The sequence below is a fragment of the Cucumis sativus genome, chromosome 3, assembly GCF_000004075.3.
Source record: "Cucumis sativus cultivar 9930 chromosome 3, Cucumber_9930_V3, whole genome shotgun sequence".
NCBI classification, from domain to species: domain Eukaryota; kingdom Viridiplantae; phylum Streptophyta; class Magnoliopsida; order Cucurbitales; family Cucurbitaceae; genus Cucumis; species Cucumis sativus.
In genome coordinates, this window is record NC_026657.2 from 15,035,761 (window position 1) to 15,057,976 (window position 22,216).

Sequence of the window (22,216 nt, forward strand, 5' to 3'; positions counted from 1 at the left end):
TCGACCTTTAAGTTTAAGTATCCAAAAAAACATCTAAACTAAGATACTTTGGTCCAACTTAAATAACAAAGTTTGAATATGTTAATACTAACTTGAATAGCTAAAACTTTAATAACATACCTATTCATGAACTTCTAAACTCATGTATTTGAATTTAAAAAATTCAATTTTTCGAATTAAAATAATTGTATTTGAATTTAAAAAATTCCATTTTTCGTATGAAAAATAGCTGGTGTTTAAAATTATCGAATATGTATATAAAAATGGTTAAATATGTATGAGATTTGGTTTAATTGACTTTAAATTTGATAATATAAATATTAAGTCAAGCTATATTTACTTTAACGTGCACCAAAAAACTATATTAAACATGTAATTAAAAAGTATTAGATATATACACATGAAAATCTGGCCTCATCCAAAATTTAATTTCAAAATTTTCAAATAGAAAACAACAGATTTAATTTAATAAGTAAAAATTTAACTATTATAATTTGCAGCTTAGTCCATCATAAAAAAGATTATTAAGGTTTAATTGAACTTAATTACACGTTAAGTTTAAATTTGTTTATATTCTATACCAACTAAATTACACAATAAAAGTTTGGTTGAAAAACTTAATGAGGTAGATTTTAACGTTATAGAAACTAATGTGTGTTTGGATTACATTTTCAATAGTTTAATTTAAAAAATAATGATGTATTTTGACTACATTTTGTGTTTAATTTTAAAATTAAGTTATTTAAAAAAAAGATGTGTTTGGAAGCCACACAAAAATAGATTTTTAAGTTTATTTTAAACATTTTTTTTTTAAAATATAAGTTCAAACAAAAATGAGCTTTTTTCTTTTGTAAATCAATCCAAACTGATCCACTATTTTGAAAAAAATAACTGTTTGGAAGCCACTTAAAATCCTAATGGATCCCCTGTTTTGAAAAATACTTAAGGGAACGTTTGAGTAAAAGATTATTACTATTGGATTGGGGTTATGGTAACCCAACCGGCCCTTGTTTTAGGTTTATCATAACCCATCTTCTCCCTCTCTCTTCCCTCTCTCTCTTCCTTCTCAATCCATCTTCAACCCTCCATAATCCTACTTTTTCAATTATCCATAATCGTACATTTTCAATTCCCCTTAGTTTTACCATTTCATTTTTTTTAAAAAAAACTTGTTCTTTTATTTATCAAATGCCATTTGTTTTTTAATTAATTTAATAATCTTAAAAAAATTTTGTTTTTAATTTATTTTATTTACAAAATAAATTTTAAATAAATATTAATTGCGATTAGTTTATGCATTTAGTACTCGTATTTAATTTAATTTATTTTATTTTATGTCTTTTATTTGTTTTTCTTCTTTTATTTGTTTTTTACCTTTTCAAATATTTTATTTTAAAACTAATCTATATGTATCTAAACTATTTCGGATAAATTTGAGTTAAATAAATTTCTAAAAATGAATTTTATTAAACTTATAGAATATCAAAACAAAATCAAATAAGGCAATTTAATATTAAATTAACTAATTTTAGAATTCTTAAACCAACCTAAAAAATGTATAACAAATATTTTTTTGGAAGTATTTAAACTTTAAATGTATAAGAATTTTCTTTTTAAAAAAATCAATTTAATGGTGAGATTTGATTTAAGATTTATTTGAATTAAATTTTGAATCTAATTTTTTACCAAATTATGTTATATTTTTTCAAAATGTACTTTTTTTTTCTCTTTCTTTTTCTTATTTTTATATATTTCATTCATTTATTATAATTTTTTTATCATTTTTGTTGCTCCTGGAACAACAATCCTTTAATTTAAAAAGATGAGAAAAAAAAAACATAATATTAAGGTAAGAAAACTGAGAATGTTTTATCCTTAAAAGAAAAATAGTAATTTATTCAACCGAAACGATTACTTAAAAAAAAGTTAATATTATATTTAAATAAATTAAAAAAAATTGTGTTACGAAAACTATAATGATTTGGTAAATTAAATATACAAAATTTGTGTATTGGAGTTAGAATATGATTTTTTTTAAAAAATTAATAATTTATTTGCACGTAACAATTACGTCCAAGAAATTTGTGTATTAGATTTAGAATACAAATTTCTTTAAAAAATCAATAAATTATTTGCACATGACGACAACGTAAAAAATGTTGGAAATAGACGTCACGTTTAAATAAATTATTGAAAATTGTTTTACGAAAATAGAATAATTTAGTAAATTAAATATACAAAATTTTGGTTGGATTTAGAATATGAATTTTTTTAAAAAATGTATAAAAAATAAATTTCATAACACTACATACATAATCATTCCCTCAAACACATGTTATCACAACCCTTCATATATAACCTTTACCCCAAACACATTTTATCATAATCATCTCATAACTCTTTCTACATAACCTTTCCCCCAAACACATATTATCATAACACTTAGGTTTATCATAACACTAATTTTATTATAACACTAATCATTTATAACTCAACCCTTTCCCCAAAGACATCCTAAGTGTTTGGAAGTCACTTAAAATAGATTTTTATATGTATTTTAAACTATTTTTTAAAAAAAAGTTTAAAAAGAAAATGAGTTTTAAAAAAAAGAGTTTCTTAAACTTTTTTCTTAATTCAATCCAAACCGACTCTAAATTCTTAGTCGATAATCATTACTATATAGATTGTCGTCTCTTTTTTATTTTAATAATACTTTTTAAAGAAAATTTTTAATTTACACCCTTCTCAGTTTAAACTCAAAAATCGTAATAGTATTAAATTAGGAATTTTCATAAATATATAAATTTAAATGTATCAATTTATACTTTTATTCAGATTTAGTTTGCAAATAACAAGTTATGCAGTTTTTTTTCTATTAAACTTATAAATGGTTACAATTGAATTGATTTATAATCTTTATTCGAATTGTATTGGAAGATGGTCAATACCTCGATTTTCATGCATGGGTAGACTTCTTTAAAATGCCTTTTTTTTTTCCTTAAAAGGAATGACAATTATAATTTGAATGGACAAACTTTAATAAAAGATTTAAATCAATTAAGTTTAGAGTTTAATTAATAAAATCTCAAATTTTTTTATTAAATAAAATGACAATTTGTTTGAGAGAACACTCTTCTTTGCTCTATCATGTTATAATAAGATATTGATTTCTTTTGGTCTATCATTTATATGCAAACAAATATCACAAAAGTACATATAAACAAATTAATTTAAATTGGACTGGGTATCTAGAATTTCAAAAAAAGAATCCAAAGACAGCTAACTGAAAAAAAAATCCAATTCAATACAAAATTAAAACTAATCTTTTACAATAAATTGTAAAACACATTAAAATTTTCAGATTCTATAAATAATAGATACTAATATACTCTACGAGTGATGTTGGTGGATATTAATAGAAATGCATTCGTTTGTATCATTAATAGAATCCAAAATTTTGCTATAACTTACAATATTTTAATTTATTTGCTATTTTAAAAATGTCCCTTTGATAATTTGAACATTGTAGTAATATAGAAAATGATTAAAAATAGCAATTTTGACAAAATACGTACAACATATAGCAAATAATAGACATTGATATGATTTATCAATAACATTGATAGACAATAATAGATGTAACTCTATCAGTTTTTACAATGGATATAAATCAAAATTTTGATATAACTTATAAATATTTTAATTTATTTTATTATTTTTTAAAACGAACATTCTATATTTTAATTTATTTTGAAATGGAAAATAACAGTTAAATGAACATTCTAATATTTTAATTTATTTTAAAATGGAAAATAACAGTTAAATAATTTTTGAGATAAAATTCTTAATTTCAGTGGGTAAGAATTTTCCAAAAAAAGAGAAAAAGAGTGAGTAAAATAGGAGGAGCTCCGCGTCTGGAACTGTTGGGCTGAAACTGACCAAAACTTTTCGTTTTCATCATATTCCCAATCCCATTTACGGCTTCATAAATTTGGTTTTCTTTCGAATTTTCAATTCGCCACCAAGGTTTCTCTCACTTGCTCTCCGCGGGTTTTTCATTCTCCTGTTAAGGTTTTGCCTATTTCTTTTTCTTTTCATATTGTAATGATCAATTACTACGTTTTTATTTGTGTTCTATGAAGTCTGCTATGAGTTGTTGTCTGATTTTCAGTCGTCTATGAAATTGGTCATCGGTTTCAGTTATCGTGTGTTCGTCTGCGTCTGATTTTCATATTTGTTTGATGGGGTTTCTCTGCCTTATTCGTATTCAATGGCGTTCTCATTCTTTGCAAAAAAAATTATGAAGTACAGATTTAATGAAGTGGAAAACGTATTTTGAAAATTGAAGGAATTAACAGAGAGATGAAATTTGCCTACTAGTGGAAGCGGTGGAGGTCATTGCAGTAGGCTGAGGAGAAAAAGGGGGCGGGTATAAGAGTTTAAGGTCATATAGTTGACAAATTTGGCGATCGTTCCCACAAAGTTCGAAAAAGAGGAATCAGATAAACCTGGAATTCTAAGGTTCTTTTGTTTAGCAAAGAGAGAAGGAAGGGGGTCGTGAGCGAGAGAAAATGGGCAAAGGACCATTTTCTTTTCGCCGGAGCAGTAGTCGCCGCCGCCCTAAGAAGGTGGTTCAGTCATCACCATCCTCATCGCCACAGCTACCTCCGCAGATTAGTACCAGTTCTCCTCCCATTAACAACAATGGGAATGGCTTGGTTGGTGGTGGGGGTGGTGGGGCTGTGGGAAAAGTGAAGAAGAAGGCTGGAGGATGTAGGCTGTGGATGCGTCTTGACCGGTGGGGGCAATCAGAGCTTTTAGAGTGGGACAAGAACGCTATAATCAGACGTGTTGGAATTCCGGCCAGGGATATGAGGATTCTTGGTCCTGTTTTCTCACACTCATCTAATATACTCGGTAAGTTTTGATTTTACGCTGCAACAAGTTTTGAGCTATATATTTACTTTGTAGAAGTGCTGTTTGTTGCCTAAACTCTTATAACTGATTTTGGAAGTCATAGCGAGGGGGAGTTATAGGAAGCTATATAGCTCTTTTTCTAGTCTATGAAAAAAGAAAGTGAAGTATTTTTAGTTGGTTTTGTCTTTTTCAATTGAGAGAGAAAGCTGAGGAGAAAACTAGAATTTGAAGAGGTAAGATTGTGTGTATTTTTCGGTCTATCCATCACAGAGAAGGTCGTGTGTATTTTTCTTGGCATTTCATCTTAAATAGTTTGTTCATGTTCTACATTCATTTTAAGAAACCATAAAAAACAAATAATTTTTTAATTCGTTTTTTATTATACATGTGCTATTTTCTTGATTTGGTTGCTTCTTTTTACACTTCGTTTGTTGTTTTTCTTCTTGAGTTTAAATTTGGGAACTACGAAGTCAGGTCGTATTCAACAATTCATGTGTTCTCTCGTCAGATGAAGTCTGGAATTCCTTACTGGGTTCTCTTTGGTATTCTTGCAGCCAGGGAAAAGGCAATGGTTGTTAATTTAGAGTTTATAAAAGCTATAGTTACTGCAGAAGAAGTCCTACTACTTGACCCTCTTCGCCAAGAGGTTATTCCATTTGTAGATCAGCTAAGGAAGCTACTCGCGAAGACAGGCTCATCTCAACTTGAAAATGATGGGAATGTTTCGAGAGGAGGAAAGTGGTTGCCAGTTTCAGAGGCTGCTGAAGGTGAGCAGTATGAGCTCCCATTTGAGTTTCAGGTTCTGGAAAATGCTTTGGAGGTAGTGTGCTTGTACTTAGATTCCAGCGTGGCAGACCTTGAGAGGGATGCTTATCCAGTTCTGGATGAACTGGCTAGGAATGTCAGCACCAAGAATTTAGAACGTGTGAGGAGTTTGAAAAGTAATCTTACTCGTATTCTTGCACGTGTTCAGAAGGTGTGCTGAATTCTTATTCTTTCTAGTTCTGCAAACTCTTTAAAATGCTGAATGATTTTGTTTTCTGTTGAAATATTTTCCTCCTTTTTAATTAATTATTATACTCAGCTTGAGGTGTTTTCTATGATGTGTGTGTGTTGGGGTGGGTGTGTGTGGGGAGGGGGGAGGGGGAGGGGGAGGGTGAGGGGCAGAAATGTTATCAGGTAATGTGATGCAAGCTTAATAACTGATCGTTAAAGTAGCAACTGGAAAAAGGTTTTTCTCCCTTCCAAAGTTCCCGACCATGATCCTAAATCCAGATTCATTTAGACTTGGTGAAACGTTTATAGGTGGGAATGTTTGAGGATTTGTGCTTGCCAATCTGTATGCAAGTTGTAGAATATGTTACTTAGGATTGTGAATTGATATCTGTTTCTTTAAAACTCGTAGATGCAATTGGTGGCATTGCCAAATCTCATGTATATTAACATTTCAATATCTGGTGAAACTAAAAGAACCTCACCGTGTTTTCTGTTGAATTCAATGTCTAAGCATATAATTCTAATAAGTATGTATTTGTAGAACATAGAGCTTTAAATCCTCGGATAAATTTCCAACTCTAGGGATTGATAAGCTATTAGATGACCTTTGGGGCAACAATGCTTAGTAAGCTGGATAACAATCAAATCATCTACTTAGGTTAAACCCCAAAAGAAAGCATGAGGCTAAACTAATATTTTGATATAACTTCATTTCCTAATCCAGTAGCTTAAAGTTTTGGATTGTTTGATGATTTAACTTAGTATTAGAGCATGGTGTGTTTTGTTTGAACTTTGTAATGTTGTTTACTCCATGATTTATGTTGATTTTTACTTGTTGGGCTTTCTACTAATTCCATAACCCATAAGTGAAGGAAAATGTTAAAACTATTGATATAAATTAAATTTACCAGCTTAAGCTTTTAGGTTGATGATGGGATTCCAGCTATTCCCACTTGTCGATATAAAAGGATTGAAGGATGCTTGATATTAAGATGAAAATAGCAAAAAAAAAGTTACAAAGACACTCTCTAACCGAAATGCTCCGAGCCTCTCCGATGGTTTCCTCTCCTTCTCCTGCTATCCTATCTTTCAAGAATAAGACAGTGGGATTTCATACTCCAAAAACTAACTACCCCCTCCTCTCCTTTTCTCCCTTATTTATATTCTCTTCCCCCCCACCTACCGTGGTCCCCCTTGGATCGTGCGTCGCTCCACTCGTCTGTGGTCCCCACCTGCAGTTGGTTACATAACCAACTCCCCTTCCTTCTTCTCTTTCCTATTCTTTCTCCTACTGTATTGGTGTATGATGGGTGGTCTAACATTGCATTCCTGGTCCAGTTTCACCTTGTCCTCAAGGTGGAAATCGGGGAAGGATTGCTGAAAGTCGTCATAGCTTTCCCAAGTGGCTTCATGATGCGGTAGACCCTTCCAGCTCATCAAAACTTCCCATCCTCCTTTCTCGTTTTTTTGATAACCGTAAATCTCCTGCGGCACGGCCTTCCACTCGTGATTTGCAGTAAAAAATGGCAAGAGCTCTTCGCTATTCGCACTCTCCCCAAAAGCCTTTTTTAACTGTGAGACATGGAACACAGGATGGATTGTTGCTGCCGATGGTAACTCCAGCCGATATGCCACCTGACCAATTCTCTTCACTATCTTATACGGTCCGAAATACTTTGGTGATAGCTTCTCATTTCTCTTCCTCCGCAGGGACACCTGCCTGTATGGCCTAATTTTTAAGAACACTTGTTCTCCTTCTTCAAATTCGACATGTCTCTTCATGTCAGCATAACTTTTCATCTTGTCCTGAGCTATGCGTAGGTGTTCCTTCAAAGCTCCCAATGCTATATCTCTTTCCTTCAGTTGCTCATCCAAGGTTGAGTTGGAAGTTTCCCGATCCCCATAATATACCAGGGCTGGTGGGGTTCTCCCATAAACAGCTTGGAACGGTGACACGCCCAACGATCTTTGGAATGTGGTATTATACCAGTATTCAGCCCAGGATAACCACTTCATCCACTCTTTCGGTTTTTCCCCGCAAAAGCATCTTAGATAAATTTCGACCGACCTGTTGACCACCTCTGTCTATCCGTCTGTCTGGGGGTGGTAGGCTGTACTTCGGTTTAACTTGGTACCCGCTAAACGAAAGAGTTCTTTCCAAAAATGACTCAGAAAGATCTTGTCCCGATCAGATACGATTGACTGTGGGAACCCGTCTAGTCTTACCACTTCTTTAACGAACAACTCAGCTACCATCTTTGCGTCAAAGGGATGTTTAAGGCTGAGGAAATGCGCATATTTGCTGAAGCGATCCACCACTACGAATATGACATCGCACCCCATTGATTTAGTCAGTCCTTCAATAAAATCCATGGATATATCCTCCCATACTCTATTTGGTATTTCGAGGGGAGTCAATAATCCTGTTGGAGATAATGCTAAAGTCTTATTCCGTTGGCACGTCATACATTCTTCGCAATATTTTTGCACTTCTGCCTTCATTCCCACCTAAAACAGCTCTCCTGTCATTCTTTTATATGTTCTTAAGAATCCTGAATGACCCCCTAGGACTGAATCATGATATGTGTGCAGAATGGCTGGTCTTAATGAAGAGTTCTTCGCGATTACTAATCTCCCTTTGTATCTCAGTATGCCTTGTTGCAGAGTGTAGTTCTTTACCTCTTCCTCCCTCTGAATTCTGTCGATGATATTCTTCAAATATTCATCTTTGTCAACTTCCTCTCTTATTACTTTGATGTCTACCAAAGTGTGAGCGGTTAGTTGGTTGAGATGGGCAGTTGGTGGTATTCGTGAGAGGGCATCTGCTGCCTTGTTTTCCAACCCTGGTTTGTACATCACCTCAAATGAGTACCCCAGCAGCTTTGCAATCCACTTTTGATATTGCGGTTGGATGACTCTCTGTTCCAGTAGGAATTTTAGTGATCGCTGATCTGTTTTAACTATGAACTTCCTCCCAAGGAGATAGGGCCGCCAGCGTTGGACTGCCATTACCACTGCCATTAACTCCCTCTCATATACTGGTTTGGTCCGGTCGCGCAGTGCTAGTGTGTGGCTGTAAAACGCTACGGGTCTTTTGTTCTGCATTAGTACTGCCCCAATCCCATAGCCTGATGCGTCTGTCTCTACTTCAAATGGCGCATTGAAATCGGGCAGAGCTAATATAGGCAGGGTCATCATTGCTCGTTGAAGCTTCTCAAACGCTTCCTATGCTTCCTCATTCCATTTAAATGCTCCAAGCTTCAGCAGCTGAGTCAGGGGTGCCGCTATGGATCCATAATGCTGTACAAAACGGCGGTAATAACCCGTCAGCCCCAGAAACCCTCTAACCTCCCGAACGTTTGTTGGGATTGGCCATTGCTTGATTGCTCTAATTTTTTCAGGGTCGACTTCTACTCCTCTTCCCGACAATACATGTCCCAGATACTCCACCCTTGAACCCGCAAAGCAGCATTTCTTTCAGTTAGCAAATAACTTATGCTCCCTCAAGACTTCCAGCACTAGTTCAATATGTTGACAATGCTCCTCTAGGTTCCTGCTATACACCAGTATATCATCAAAGAAAACTAAGACAAACTTCCTCAGATACGACCTAAAAATCGAGTTCATTAGTGATTGGAAGGTTGCTGGTGCGTTGGTGAGTCCAAACGGCATTACCAAAAACTCATAATGTCCCTCGTGAGTTCTAAAGGCTGTTTTCTCTATATCTTGACTACACATTCTCAGTTGATGGTAACCGGCTTTCAAGTCTATTTTAGAGAATAAGTTGGCACCATTTAACTCATCAAACAGTTCTTCCACAACTGGGATAGGGAACTTATCTGGAATCGTTATGTTGTTGAGTGCCCTGTAATCCACGCAGAATCGCCAACTCCCATCCTTTTTCTTGACCAGGAGAACGGGACTTGAGTAGGGGCTTGTGCTGGGGCGGATGATTCCTGAAGCCATCATTTCATCCACCAATTTTTCCAGTTCTTCTTTCTGCTGGAACGCGTACCGGTAGGGCCGGACGTTCACCGGGTCTGCTCCTTCCCTTATATGTATATGATGTTCGATATCCCTGCTGGGAGGCAATTCCTTAGGCCACTTGAATACATCCTCGTACTGTGTCAGGGTTGTCAAGATGCTCTCAGGTTCGTTCTTGTTCTCTTCTGTTTCTATCTTAGCTTGGCATGCTTCCAGTGTTCTGCACTCAATCAAATATCCCGTGTCCGTTTCAGTCCATGATTTGGTGAGATTTTTTAGGCTCACTTGAGTTTTAGTTAAGCTTGGATCCCCTTTTAGCACCACTTTTTTGTTGTCATGGAAAAAGGACATGGTTAAATTCCTCCAGTCCATCTCTGTCACTCCCAAGGAATGTAACCATTGCATTCCAAGTATCAGGTCTACCCCTCCCAGTTCCAATGGTAGGAAATTCTCCATGACTGTCCACCCATTGAAATTCAACTCTACTTTTTCACACACCCCTTTGCCTTTGATGGCTGTTCCTGATCCCAGTATTACTCCATAGTTGGCAGTGTCTTTTGTGGATATTTTCAGTGTCCTGACTAGCCGGTCAGATATGAAGTTGTGGGTGGCTCCGCAGTCTACTAGCACGACAACCTCTTGGCTTTGGATTGTGCCTCTTATCTTCATGGTCCCCGGATTCGTCAATCCCACTACTGAGTTAATACATAACTCCACTACCTCTCCAGGGTCGTTCTGCAGCTCCATGGTTTTCAATTCTTTTAGATCATACTCATCTTCCTCAATGATTTCTTCCTCCACATCGTCAGCTCTGACCACAAACATCCGTAACTCTCGCATTTCCTTCGCTTTGCATTTGTGCCCGGAGTAATACTTCTCATCGCATTTGAAACAGAGTCCCTTCTCTCTCTTGGCCTGGAATTCCGCGTCTGAGAGCCGTTTAGAGGGTCCTTCTTTCTTAATCTCCTTTGCCGGCGATCCCCTCAGTGTAATCGTCCGTATTGGAAATACCGTGTTCTCCTTATTCCCTTGTTCCTTTAGACCGGAATTTGCTTTGGGTGTAAAATAGCTGCTATTTGTGACTTTCGCTCCAGAATATCCAGGTAAATTTGCTTCCCTCCTCAAGATCTCTTGCTGTTCCACCATCTGTGCATATCTCATCATCTCGGCTAATCCCACGGGATTGCAGAATTCCATCTCCACCTTAATCCACGGTAACAGCCCTCCCATGAATGTCTCTTCCACAATCTTTTCAGGAATATCCGATAATGGTGCCACCCACTTATCGAAGAGGTTCCTATATTCCTCCACGCTTGTTTCCTGCTGAATTCGTAAGAACCGGCCATACAACGACCCTTCGCGGGAAGATCGAAATCGGATCAGTAGTCGTTCCTTTAAATTTAACCAACAAGTAAATTTGTCTCTCTCCTCCTGCGATCGATACCAGTTGAGTGCGGGCCCTTCGAAGCTGATTGTGGCAACCGTAAGTTTTTCAGAATTCGTGAGTTTGTGTATTTGAAAGTATCTCTCTGCGCGAAACAACCATGAATCTGGGTCATCTCCATCGAATACCGGCATTTCAACTTTTTTGAATTTGTTTCGATCGTTGCTATCCCCGTCGCCATCTTCCTTCGTTTCCGTCGTCCCATTTTTCGTTTCTTTACTTGCCGAACTCTCTCCCTCCGCCATTTTTCCCGTCCATGTTTCTTGTACTGACGACTCGATTCCTTTTCCGCTAGCTAATACCCGTTCCTTGGCCATCGTTTCCATGAATATCATCACCATTTGGTGTGTTTTCTCCACTTGGGCCTGCAGGTTTTCCATGTTCTGCGACATTACCGTAAGTTTCTCCTCCATCACCGGAATCTTGTTGAGTTCTTGTTCGTGTGTATCCCTTCTCTCTTCACTTCTGGTTTGAACCATGGCTTCCCCTTCTTTTCGGATCGACGAGCTCTAATACCAAGTTGATGGGATTCCAGCTATTCCCACTTGTCGATATAAAAGGATTGAAGGATGCTTGATATTAAGATGAAAATAGCAAAAAAAAGTTACAAAGACACTCTCTAACCGAAATGCTCCGAGCCTCTCCGATGGTTTCCTCTCCCTCTCCTGCTATCCTATCTTTCAAGAATAAGACAGTGGGATTTCATACTCCAAAAACTAACTACCCCCTCCTCTCCTTTTCTCCCTTATTTATATTCTCTTCCCCCCCACCTACCGTGGTCCCCCTTGGATCGTGCGTCGCTCCACTCGTCTGTGGTCCCCACCTGCAGTTGGTTACATAACCAACTCCCCTTCCTTCTTCTCTTTCCTATTCTTTCTCCTACTGTATTGGCGTATGATGGGTGGCCTAACAATTGATTGATAATTTACCAGCTCATGAAGAAGTCAAAACGAACATTTTGGTCTAATAAAAAAATTGGGATTGAGAGGCACCAAGTTGAGGGATCTTGTTGAAGATCTCACATTGGAAAAATCAAGGGTCTCACACTCCTTATATAATAGATTGGCTACTCCTTTTAATGCTGGTTTTGGGTTGGAATCCTTGTTATCAAATACGTCGACCCTCAATTCTCAAGTGGGTTATCACCCTCTTAAATAGAAAAAAAGGCTAAACACCAATTTGCCCAGTCCTATCAATTTTTTTCCCACTTGGAATCAAAGGAACCCATGCACTTTTTTAGATATAGGAAAGGAACAACTTTCACACACACACACACATATTGTAGTTTTCTTTGGGTGCACAATGGGCAGTTCTTTTTGTAGTTTTACAATTTTGATATATATGCTTATTGGAAGTATTTTCTACAACTTCTCTTAGCCTATCATCGAGGCTTTTCTGTCCCTCTTATTTAATCTTCTTATCATGAGAAAATGGAACTCTTTATCCATCAAGTAAATTGGACAAGTTGTAATATGAGAAATCCCCTAGAAGACAATTGGGTTTTATCAAAAAAGGATCCAATTTAACATATATCATCGAAGTATCACTCTTTTTCATATTTCATTGATTTAACCAAATATAGTAAATCTTATCCAATAAGAAAACCGACAGAGATGATATTGAAGACTACCTTTCGAGCCCCATCCTAACTCTGCTGGATTCTCCTTTTCCATCTTCCTTTATGAATCTCTTGAAACACAATTGTATGATTTTGTTTAAAACCCTCCACTGACAAACGAGCCTTTCTATATGGGGCATCATTTAATTGCATTGGCTCCTTTTTTGGAGACAACAGATTCTGTATTGTGGTTTTCCCTGTTGAGAAAAAGAGCAACAAACATACAACGAAACAAAGGAAATGCATTAGAGAAATCCAATACTTGAATGCTTAATCTCTTGTGAGGAAAAATCTGCATCTTTGCTTAGAAAGGAGTCATTACTGGCTTGATCCCTTACAGCTTACAAGCTCTGTGCTCTCCCTCCAACAAGTTGGCCCAGATATGGCTTTTGTATTGATTGTTTATTGGATTGCCTGATGATGCTTTCGGATTGGTCTTTCAATTTTTTTTGTTGTGGCTATGATTGATATTTTCGAATTGTTATTATGTTCAGGCTTGTCCTTATTTGAGGGCGTCTTGCATTGTCAATCCAGCTTACATTTTTCTATTTTATCACTCTTTTTTGTTGCCCCATTCCTCTTGATTTTTGGTGTAACTTTATCTTCTACTAGAACTAGGGGTGTCCCTTTGGTTCACCTTGCTCTTTATGAGGTTTTACTGGTGTATCTCTTTGGATATTTCATTTGTCAATGAAATTGTTTCTTATAAAACAACGACAGAGAAGGAAAAGAAATAGACTCATAGCTTTTATGATGGCAGGTGCGGGACGAGATAGAACATCTATTGGATGATAATGAAGATATGGCACAACTATATTTGACAAGGAAATGGATGCAGAATCAACAATTCGATGCTTTGATGGGAGGAGGTGGGGCTTCCAACAGCACAACTGCTGTTGTTCCTCATCTTCGTCGACTTAGTTCCAACAGGAGTGGCAGTGTGGTGACCAGCAATCTTTTGGATGATAATGACGTAGAGGACCTGGAGATGTTGCTCGAGGCATACTTTATGCAGCTGGATGGGACTCGTAACAGGATATTATCGGTGAGAACTAAGTTTCTTCATGATATAATTTGATTTAATTCCATAACGAGACAGCAACAGGAACAGTTTCTTTCCTCTTTGGTTTTATTTTATTCGGGTAAAGGGGTGGGGGCTTCTCGTGATAATAACATAAGTCACTAGTTACCCATTATTTATCTTTATAGTTGAGTACTTGAGAAATAATCTAATGTGTAAATCTTTGGCAATCCCAATTAGGAGTCCCATTTGAATTAATGAAGCTTCAGAGAGCCTTGATAATTAATTTGCTCCCTCGTAATATAGAAGCTAATGGCTGATATGTACATATATCTAAATGCAAATTACAATGTTTATAGTTGTGGGGCTTGTGACTATAGATAGACTGTCAACTATTATGGGTTGACTTAGTAGTAACAAGGGAAAGTAAAAGGGTGAAAGGGTTAAGAGATCATGGATTCAATTCGTGGTGACCATCTACATTGGATTTAATATCTTACAAGTTTTCTTGACACTCAAATGCTTGACTCGGTCAAGCGGGTTATTGTAAGGATTCTACGTGATTACTTAACTATTTCTCCCTTACAATGGCATAAACAGAGGCAGCACTCTGTTATCTTTATTTATATATAGCCAAAATGAGTACACTAGACATAAAGATTTAAAAGAAACAAAAGAACAATAAGGGCAAACCCAGCTTCCTCTTGGGAAAAACTGGATATACTCCTAGGCTAAGCAGCCGCCAACATAAGGATAAAATAAAACCTAGCCTCCCCTAGACCTAAAAGACCTATTTATATTCCTCCTCTCATCTTTTTCCTATTTCTGTGCTTGGGCCCCACACGCACGATCTCCTCCCATTCTTCCTTCATCATTAATTATTTGTCCATTTACTTTCCTGCCCCTCCTTTGATATGTGTGAATGATTGGGGGTCTTACAATACCCCGGGGTTCTAAGTTCACCTTGTCCTCAAGGTGAAAGTGAGGAAACTGTTGGTTCAATAGGTAGACTGATTCCCATGTTGCTTCACTATCTGGTAAGTTCTTCCACTTGACCAACCACTCATTTCCTTCTAACTCCTTGTTCCACCGTATTCCCAATACGTTTTCGGCCACAATTGTAATTCAAAATCCTCAGTTAGGATGGACTGTTGTTGCTGGTCTACATGTTGTTTCCCCAACTTCAGTTTCAATTGAGAAACGTGGAAGACATTGTGAATGGCAGCCTTTGGCGGTAGTTTCAACCGATATGTGACCTCTCCTATCTCCTCAATAATATCATACGGCCCATAAAATTTCGAGGATAGCTTTTCACATTTCTTTCTAGCTAATGATCTTTGTCGATAGGGTCGTAGTTTCAAATACACTTCGTCACCGATTTTGAACTTGAGCTCCCTGCGATTCCGGTCTGCCATTTTCTTCATTCTGTTTTGAGCTATGCATAAGTTTTCTTTCAAGGCATTGATTGCTAAGTCTCTCTCCTTCAACATGACTTCTACGTCATTGTTAGGAGATTTCTTCCATCCGTACGACAGCAATGGAGGGGGAATTCGTCCAAAGACCGATTGGCAAGGAGTAGTTTTGGTGGACGCATGGAAGGTTGTGTTATACCATAATTCCGCCCAAGGAATTAGTTTATTCCATTTCTTCGGTTGCTCATTGCAAAAGCATCTCAAATAGGTTTCTAGGCATCTGTTTACTCTCTCGGTTTGCCCATCAGTTTGGGGATGGAAAGCCGTGCTTCTCTTCAAAATTGTGTCCATGGTGGTGAACAACTCCTTCCAGAAATTGCTAAGGAAGATCTTATCGCGGTCGGTAATAATGGATTTGGGTATTCCATGTTTGCTGACCACTTTTTCCAAAAAAATGGAAGTCACTTGCTTGGCTGTGTACGGGTGTTTAAGAGGCAAGAAATAGGAGTACTTACTTAGGCGATCGACGACTACCATAATCACGTTGTATCCTCCTGCTAGTGGCAGACCTTCGATGAAGTCCATGGTCCAATCCTCCAATATCTTGTCGGGGATAGGAATGGGTTGAAGAACTCCAGCAGGCTTGGTAGCTTCGAATTTGTTGCGTTGACATATGTCACATTCTTCCACATATCTCTTTACATCAGCCTTCATCCCCTTCCAAAATAATTCCCCACTCATCCTTTTGTAGGTTCTCAAGAACCACGAGTGCCCTCCTAGTATGGAATCATGAAACATGTGTAGAAGTCTTGGAATGAGGGAAGAATTACGCGACAACACCATCCTTCCCTTATATAACAACCTGCCATTGTTCCATTGGTATTTTCCTCCTAGATCCACCCCTCTTTTAAGTTCGGCAATAATTTTCTGAAGTTCTTGATCTTTCTTGACTTCCTTCTCTATCAGCTCTATCTATATCAACGATGCCCGTGGTTGTCATTGTGTTTAACTCAACTGATTGGTCCTTCCTTGAGAGAATCCGCAACTTTATTTTGCAGACCCGGTTGATACAAAATCACAAAGTCATACCCCAAGAGTTTTGTGAGCCACTTTTGGAATTGAGGCTGAACTTCCCTCTGTTCCAACAAAAATTTCAGATCCTTCTGATCTGAAATAATCGTGAACTTTCTGCCAGGAGGTAATGCCTCCATTTTTGCATTGAAAGGACAACCGCCATCAATTCCCTTTCATAGATCGACTTACCCTGGGCCCTTGGGGACAGTTTTTGACTGAAGAATGCGATTGAATGACCATCTTGTGATAGAACTGCACCTAAACCTACTCCTGAAGCATCAGTTTCGGTCGTGAAGGGCTGAGACCAATCCGGCAATGCTAACACGGGTATGGTTGTCATTGCTAGCTTCAGTTGATCAAAAGCTGTCGTGGCTTCCTCATTCCACTGGAATGCATTTTTCTGAAGTAGTTTAGTCAAGGGTGCAGCTATCTCTCCATAGCTTTTCACAAATCTTCTATAATACCCAGTCAGTCCAAGGAATCCCCTCAGCCCCGTTATATCTTTCGACCGTGGCCAATTGACCATACTACGAAGTTTTTCCTTGTCAGCCTCCACTCCTCTGCTGGAAATCAAATGTCCCAAATATTGAACTTGGGAATGAGCAATTACACATTTAGTTCTATTTGCAAACAACTTATGGTCTCTCAAAATAGCAAATACCATCCATAAATGTTTCATATGCTCATCTATGTCCACACTATAAACTAGAATGTCATAAAAAAAAACCAGGACACACCTTCGAAGGAATGGTTTGAACACCTCGTTCATGAGAGATTGGAAGGTGGCAGGAGCATTCGTAAGACCGAAGGGCATCACCAAGAACTCATAATGTCCTTTGTGCGTGCGAAAAGCTGTTTTCTCCACATCTTCCTCCCTCATCCTAATCTGATGGTATTCAGATTTAAGATCTAACTTTGAGAAAACTGTCGCCCCATGAAGTTCATCTAAGAGTTCTTCAATCACTCGGATTGGAAATTTGTCAGCCACGGTTACTTGATTGAGTTTACGGTAGTCTACACAAAACCTCCAACCCCCATCTTTTTTCTTCACCAAGAGGACCGGGCTCGAATATGGGTTGTGGCTTGGACGAATAACCCCTGCATGTAGCATTTCTAACACCAATTTTTCAATCGCCTCTTTTTGTACATGCCCATACTTATATGGTCGAACATTAATCGGTTTCTGATCGGGCAGGGTCAAAATACGATGGTCTATGGTTCTCTTTGGAGGTAAACCTGTGGGCAGCCTAAAGATGTCTGCATATTTGCTCGAGCAGTTGTTGAACCATGGGTAATCCTTCCTCCTCTCCTTTCACTTATGCTTCTGTTTCTGATTCGCCTTCACAATCCACTTCATAATTTTGAAATTCTAAGAGAAATCCTTGGTCCCTAGATTGCCATGTTTTCTCTAAGGTTCTCAACGAACATTTTGACTTTGTTAGAGAAGGGTCCCCTTTTAGGATTATTCTTCTACCCTTCGTCCAAAACGTCATGGTTAGAGATGGCCAGTGTACTTTCATGGTCCCTGTCGAATCTAACCATTGCATCCCTAACACCAAGTCTACCCTTCCTAATTCTACCGCCAGGAAGTCCACTACGATCGTTAACTCTTTCAACTTCACTTTTACCCTCTTACAAATCCCTCTTCCTTCACATCGGGTGCCATTCCCAATGGTAACTCCAAATTGAGTCCCCGGGTCGATGCTCAGTTGTAGTTCATTTACCAACACTTGACTGATGAAGTTATTGGTGGCACCACTGTCAATCAGGATGATTACTTCCTTTCCATTCACATGTCCTTTTAATTTCATAGTTCCCTTGGACGTAACACCCGTGATCAACCTTTAACTCAATAGGGGTATCCTCCTTCAATTCCAATTGATTCAGTTCTATTACTTCGCCTGCCTCATCCTCTGTATTTAATTCCCTTTCGTTGTCATCTTCCTCATTTAGTATAAGGAGCATCAACTCTCTTTTTTCTCTGCCTTTACATCTATGACCGGGGGAATACTTTTCATTACACCTGAAACAAATCCCTTTATCCAGCCTTGCTCTAAATTCCGCATCCGACAGCCTTTTAATTGGGGGTCTTTTTTCTGGTAATCACCTTTTAGTGGGTTAGTTATCTGCTTCATAACAAACTCTGTCTTCCTTGTTTCTACCTTCTCACTTTTTCCTTAAGTTTGCTACTGTTCTCACTTCTTTTGGGCTCAACTTTATCAATCTCTTCCATCACTAGCTTTAATGTATATTCCTATCATTCACCAGTTGAGCTTCCTTCGTACACTCCTCTAAAGTTTGAGGGTGTCTACTGATTACTTCTGCTTGCAGTGCTGGCTCAAGACCCGTCAGAAACGCGTCCAGCAGAACACTTTCGGCCATGTCAGGGAGGAGGGCTGAATATGTAACAAACTTCTTAACATAATCACTGTATGACCCTTCTTGCTTGATACAGATTAATCTTGCCCCCAAGCTCTGCTGTCCAGTATCATTGAATAAATCAAACATCCTCTTCTTCAAATCCTCCCAAGATTCCACCCTCTTTGAGTGATGACTCCACCTAAACCAGTCAACCTCTTCCTGTCCAAAACTAACGACTGCTACTTTGACCTTCTCAGCTTCCGGCAAGTTGTTTATCTCAAAGAAATGTTTCGCTTGGTAGGCCCAAGATTCAGGGATCACCCCTGTAAACAATGGCATTCCTATTTTTTGTACTTACTTCGGTCTACGTTGCCTCCTCCAGACTCGGCTATGGTTTAGGTATCTTCCAGCTTTCCCATCAGTTTCAACATGGGGCCTTCCGTAGTCCCGGCTTCTTCTCTTTTTTTGGCGCCATGGTTTTCTCTCAGCTCGTTCGTCATTCGATCCATCGATTTCTTCATTTCCAGCATCATCTCCTTCAGACTCATAATTTCCTTTTCAGTTCCTTCTACCCGTTCTTCTATTTGTCTCTGAGCCATCAGATGCGTGATCAACCCCCAGTGTGGAGGCTTTGATACCAAATGTAAGGATTCTACGTGATTACTTAACTGTTTCTCCCTTATAATGGCATAAACAGAGGCAGCACTCTGTTATCTTTATTTATATATAGCCAGAATGAGTACACTAGACATAAGGATTCAAAAGAAACAAAAGAACAATAAAAACAAACCCAGCTTCCTCTTGGGAAAAACTGGATATACTCCTAGGCTAAGCAGCCGCCAACATAAGGATAAAATAAAACCTAGCCTCCCCTAGACCTAAAAGACCTATTTATATTCCTCCTCTCATCTTTTTCCTATTTCTGTGCCTGAGCCCCACACGCACGATCCAACATAAGGATAAAATAAAACCTAGCCTCCCCTAGACCTAAAAGACCTATTTATATTCCTCCTCTCATCTTTTTCCTATTTCTGTGCCTGAGCCACACACGCACGATCTCCTCCCATTCTTCCTTCATCATTAATTATTTGTCCATTTACTTTTCTGCCCCTCCTTTGATATGTGTGAATGATTGGGGGTCTTACAGTTATCTTGTGAGATTAGGTTAAGTGCATGTAAGCTGGTTTGGACACTCACTGATATCAAAGGAAAAAAAAAACCATTAGGTTAAGGAAGTAATTAGTTTCAGCCTATAGGCTATATTACTCTTGGTGATATATAATTAAATTTGTCTTCAACCATCGACGAAGCTTTTGGGTAAATTGGTAGTTTAATATGGTATCAGAGCAGGTGGTCTAGGGAGGTGTGTTCAAGCTTCTCCATTGTCGTTTCCTCCCCAATTAAAATCGATTTTCACTTGTTGGGCCTTTCAAATATTTCAAGCCCACAAGTAAAGGAGACTGTTGGTGATATATAATTAAATTTTTCTTCAACCACTAGCTTAAGCTTTTGGGTGAATTTGTGGTTTAATAACTACCGAGTAGTATTTTGGGAGTGATTTTGGTTTCTCATCCAAAATTATCATGTGTGGGAAGAACATAAAGATGCTTTTAATAAAAGTCAAACAGTATCTAAAGTGCTTTGTACAAGGCATTAATCTTTCACTTGTATCCCTTGTGTTTGAAATTGGGAAGCAGTTCAGATACACTTTCAAGAGTGTAAAGTGTCAAAGTAATTATTCAAGGCAAGTAGTGTTTTAAAAACCCCTCTTGGTATGTGCTTAGGCGCTTGGTAGCGGAAGACGCCATTTGTGAAGCCTCAAGGCTCAAAGTCCAGTTTCTTTTAATCATTATTTGTAGAAAATAGTAAGAACTAGTGTTTTCCATCTTCATTATCTCCCCCAACTGTTGTCCTCAAAAAAAAAAAAAAAAAAAAGGAAGAAGAAGAATCGTATTTACTAATGCAAAGTTTCATATGTTGAATTTTTTCTTCATATTTATTTTCACTTTAAGCTTTCTTTCTCTCTTGAGTTTTTTCATTTTGAGAATCAGTATTGAGTTTAAGGCTTAAATTAATCTCATTTTTAAATGTGCAGGTTAGGGAGTACATCGACGACACCGAAGATTACGTCAACATTCAACTTGACAACCAAAGAAATGAACTCATTCAGTTTCAGTTAACACTGACTATTGCTTCATTTGCCATAGCTGTTGAAACCTTAATCGCTGGGTTGTTTGGTATGAACATCCCTTGTACATTGTACGAGAGAGATGGGGTGTTCGGGTACTTTGTCGGAGGTACTTCAGCAGGGTGTTTGTTGCTTTTCCTGGTTATTCTTGGGTATGCAAAATGGAAGAAGCTTCTTGGTTCATGATTTCACCTCTTGTTGTTTTTTAGTAAGAAAATGAATACATCAGCCATCACAGAATGCCATAACTTGATATTTTAAAGTCCATAGAGGCCCTAAGTTATAAGTGGCCCATGTATAAGATATCTCAAACATATTTTTACATGGAAATATTTCACCATTTGGTTTCTATTTAAGCTTACATTTTGGTTCTCTTGAAGTTTGTTCACTTCGGTCCAATTTTAGTTTTTTTTTGTATTTTCAATCAATCTTAAATGTTGTTTCTCAAAATTCGTTAAATAATAATATTAATTATCATGTCATCAACAATAAGCTATAAATGGAGTTCAAACTTTAAAGTTAGAATGACTAAAATGATACTTTCATTAAAGTTTCTTGAAAAGAAAACATCAAGCTACGGAAGAATTTACACTTAAAATAGATCAAATTAGTAAGGTTCGAAACCACCATGTTTTAAAGTGAGTTTAATTTAGTAGTAATTAACGTGCACTAACTTTTTTTTTCATTGATCGAAAGTCGTCGTAGGTTTCATATATTATATATTTGTAAAAGGCTTTCCCTTTCATCCTTTTGTATTGTATTTTATATGAATCTTGTATCACCTTCTCTATGAGAGATGAATTGAAACTACCATATTAAAATCATTGGATGATTTTGTTGATAATTTTGATTTTTTTCCATTTCTATATTAAAAAAATAGTATCTACACAAACACTATTGTTCACACGAGATTTCGAAGAATAATAATTGGTGGAATTGAAATTTGTATATTGATGAATATTGTGAAATTGATGACTTTCTTTTGAATACAAGATAAAAACTTTAGAACTTTTTGGTCTTCGGTCTTGAGGATGTTATAAAAATCATTTAGAATATGACCAATAGATTTGTGATTTTTTTTTTTTATAAAAATCACTTGAAATATGTTCGATAGATTTTTTTTTATCAATAAATTTAATAGGATAATTGAGACTTAAAAAAATGATAGACTTGGAATATTATCAATTCATAAAAAAAAAAA

The 22,216-nt window shown here is 37.1% G+C and overlaps 1 protein-coding gene across 4 annotated transcripts; it reads left to right on the forward strand.

The window, feature by feature from the left end:
• The first annotated feature begins 3,906 nt into the window (after window positions 1-3,906).
• On the forward strand, window positions 3,907-21,394 carry LOC101203496 (magnesium transporter MRS2-4). Of its 4 annotated transcripts, XR_004215291.1 has the most exons (6): window positions 3,907-4,071; window positions 4,349-4,917; window positions 5,472-5,893; window positions 13,720-14,004; window positions 17,662-17,757; window positions 20,923-21,057. XR_004215291.1 is itself a non-coding variant. In XM_004146207.3 (5 exons), the coding sequence occupies exons 2-5, from the start codon at window positions 4,572-4,574 to the stop codon at window positions 21,199-21,201; spliced, it is 1,332 nt and encodes a 443-aa protein (XP_004146255.1). In that variant the 5' UTR covers window positions 3,909-4,071; window positions 4,349-4,571; the 3' UTR covers window positions 21,202-21,394. The 4 variants fall into 4 exon arrangements, 3 of the variants coding, with proteins under 3 accessions (XP_004146255.1, XP_031738553.1, XP_031738552.1); XM_004146207.3 differs by lacking the exon at window positions 17,662-17,757 and having other exon boundaries at window positions 3,909-4,071; window positions 20,923-21,394; XM_031882693.1 differs by lacking the exon at window positions 17,662-17,757 and having other exon boundaries at window positions 3,909-4,071; window positions 4,381-4,917; window positions 20,923-21,394.
• Window positions 21,395-22,216: the final 822 nt, after the last annotated feature.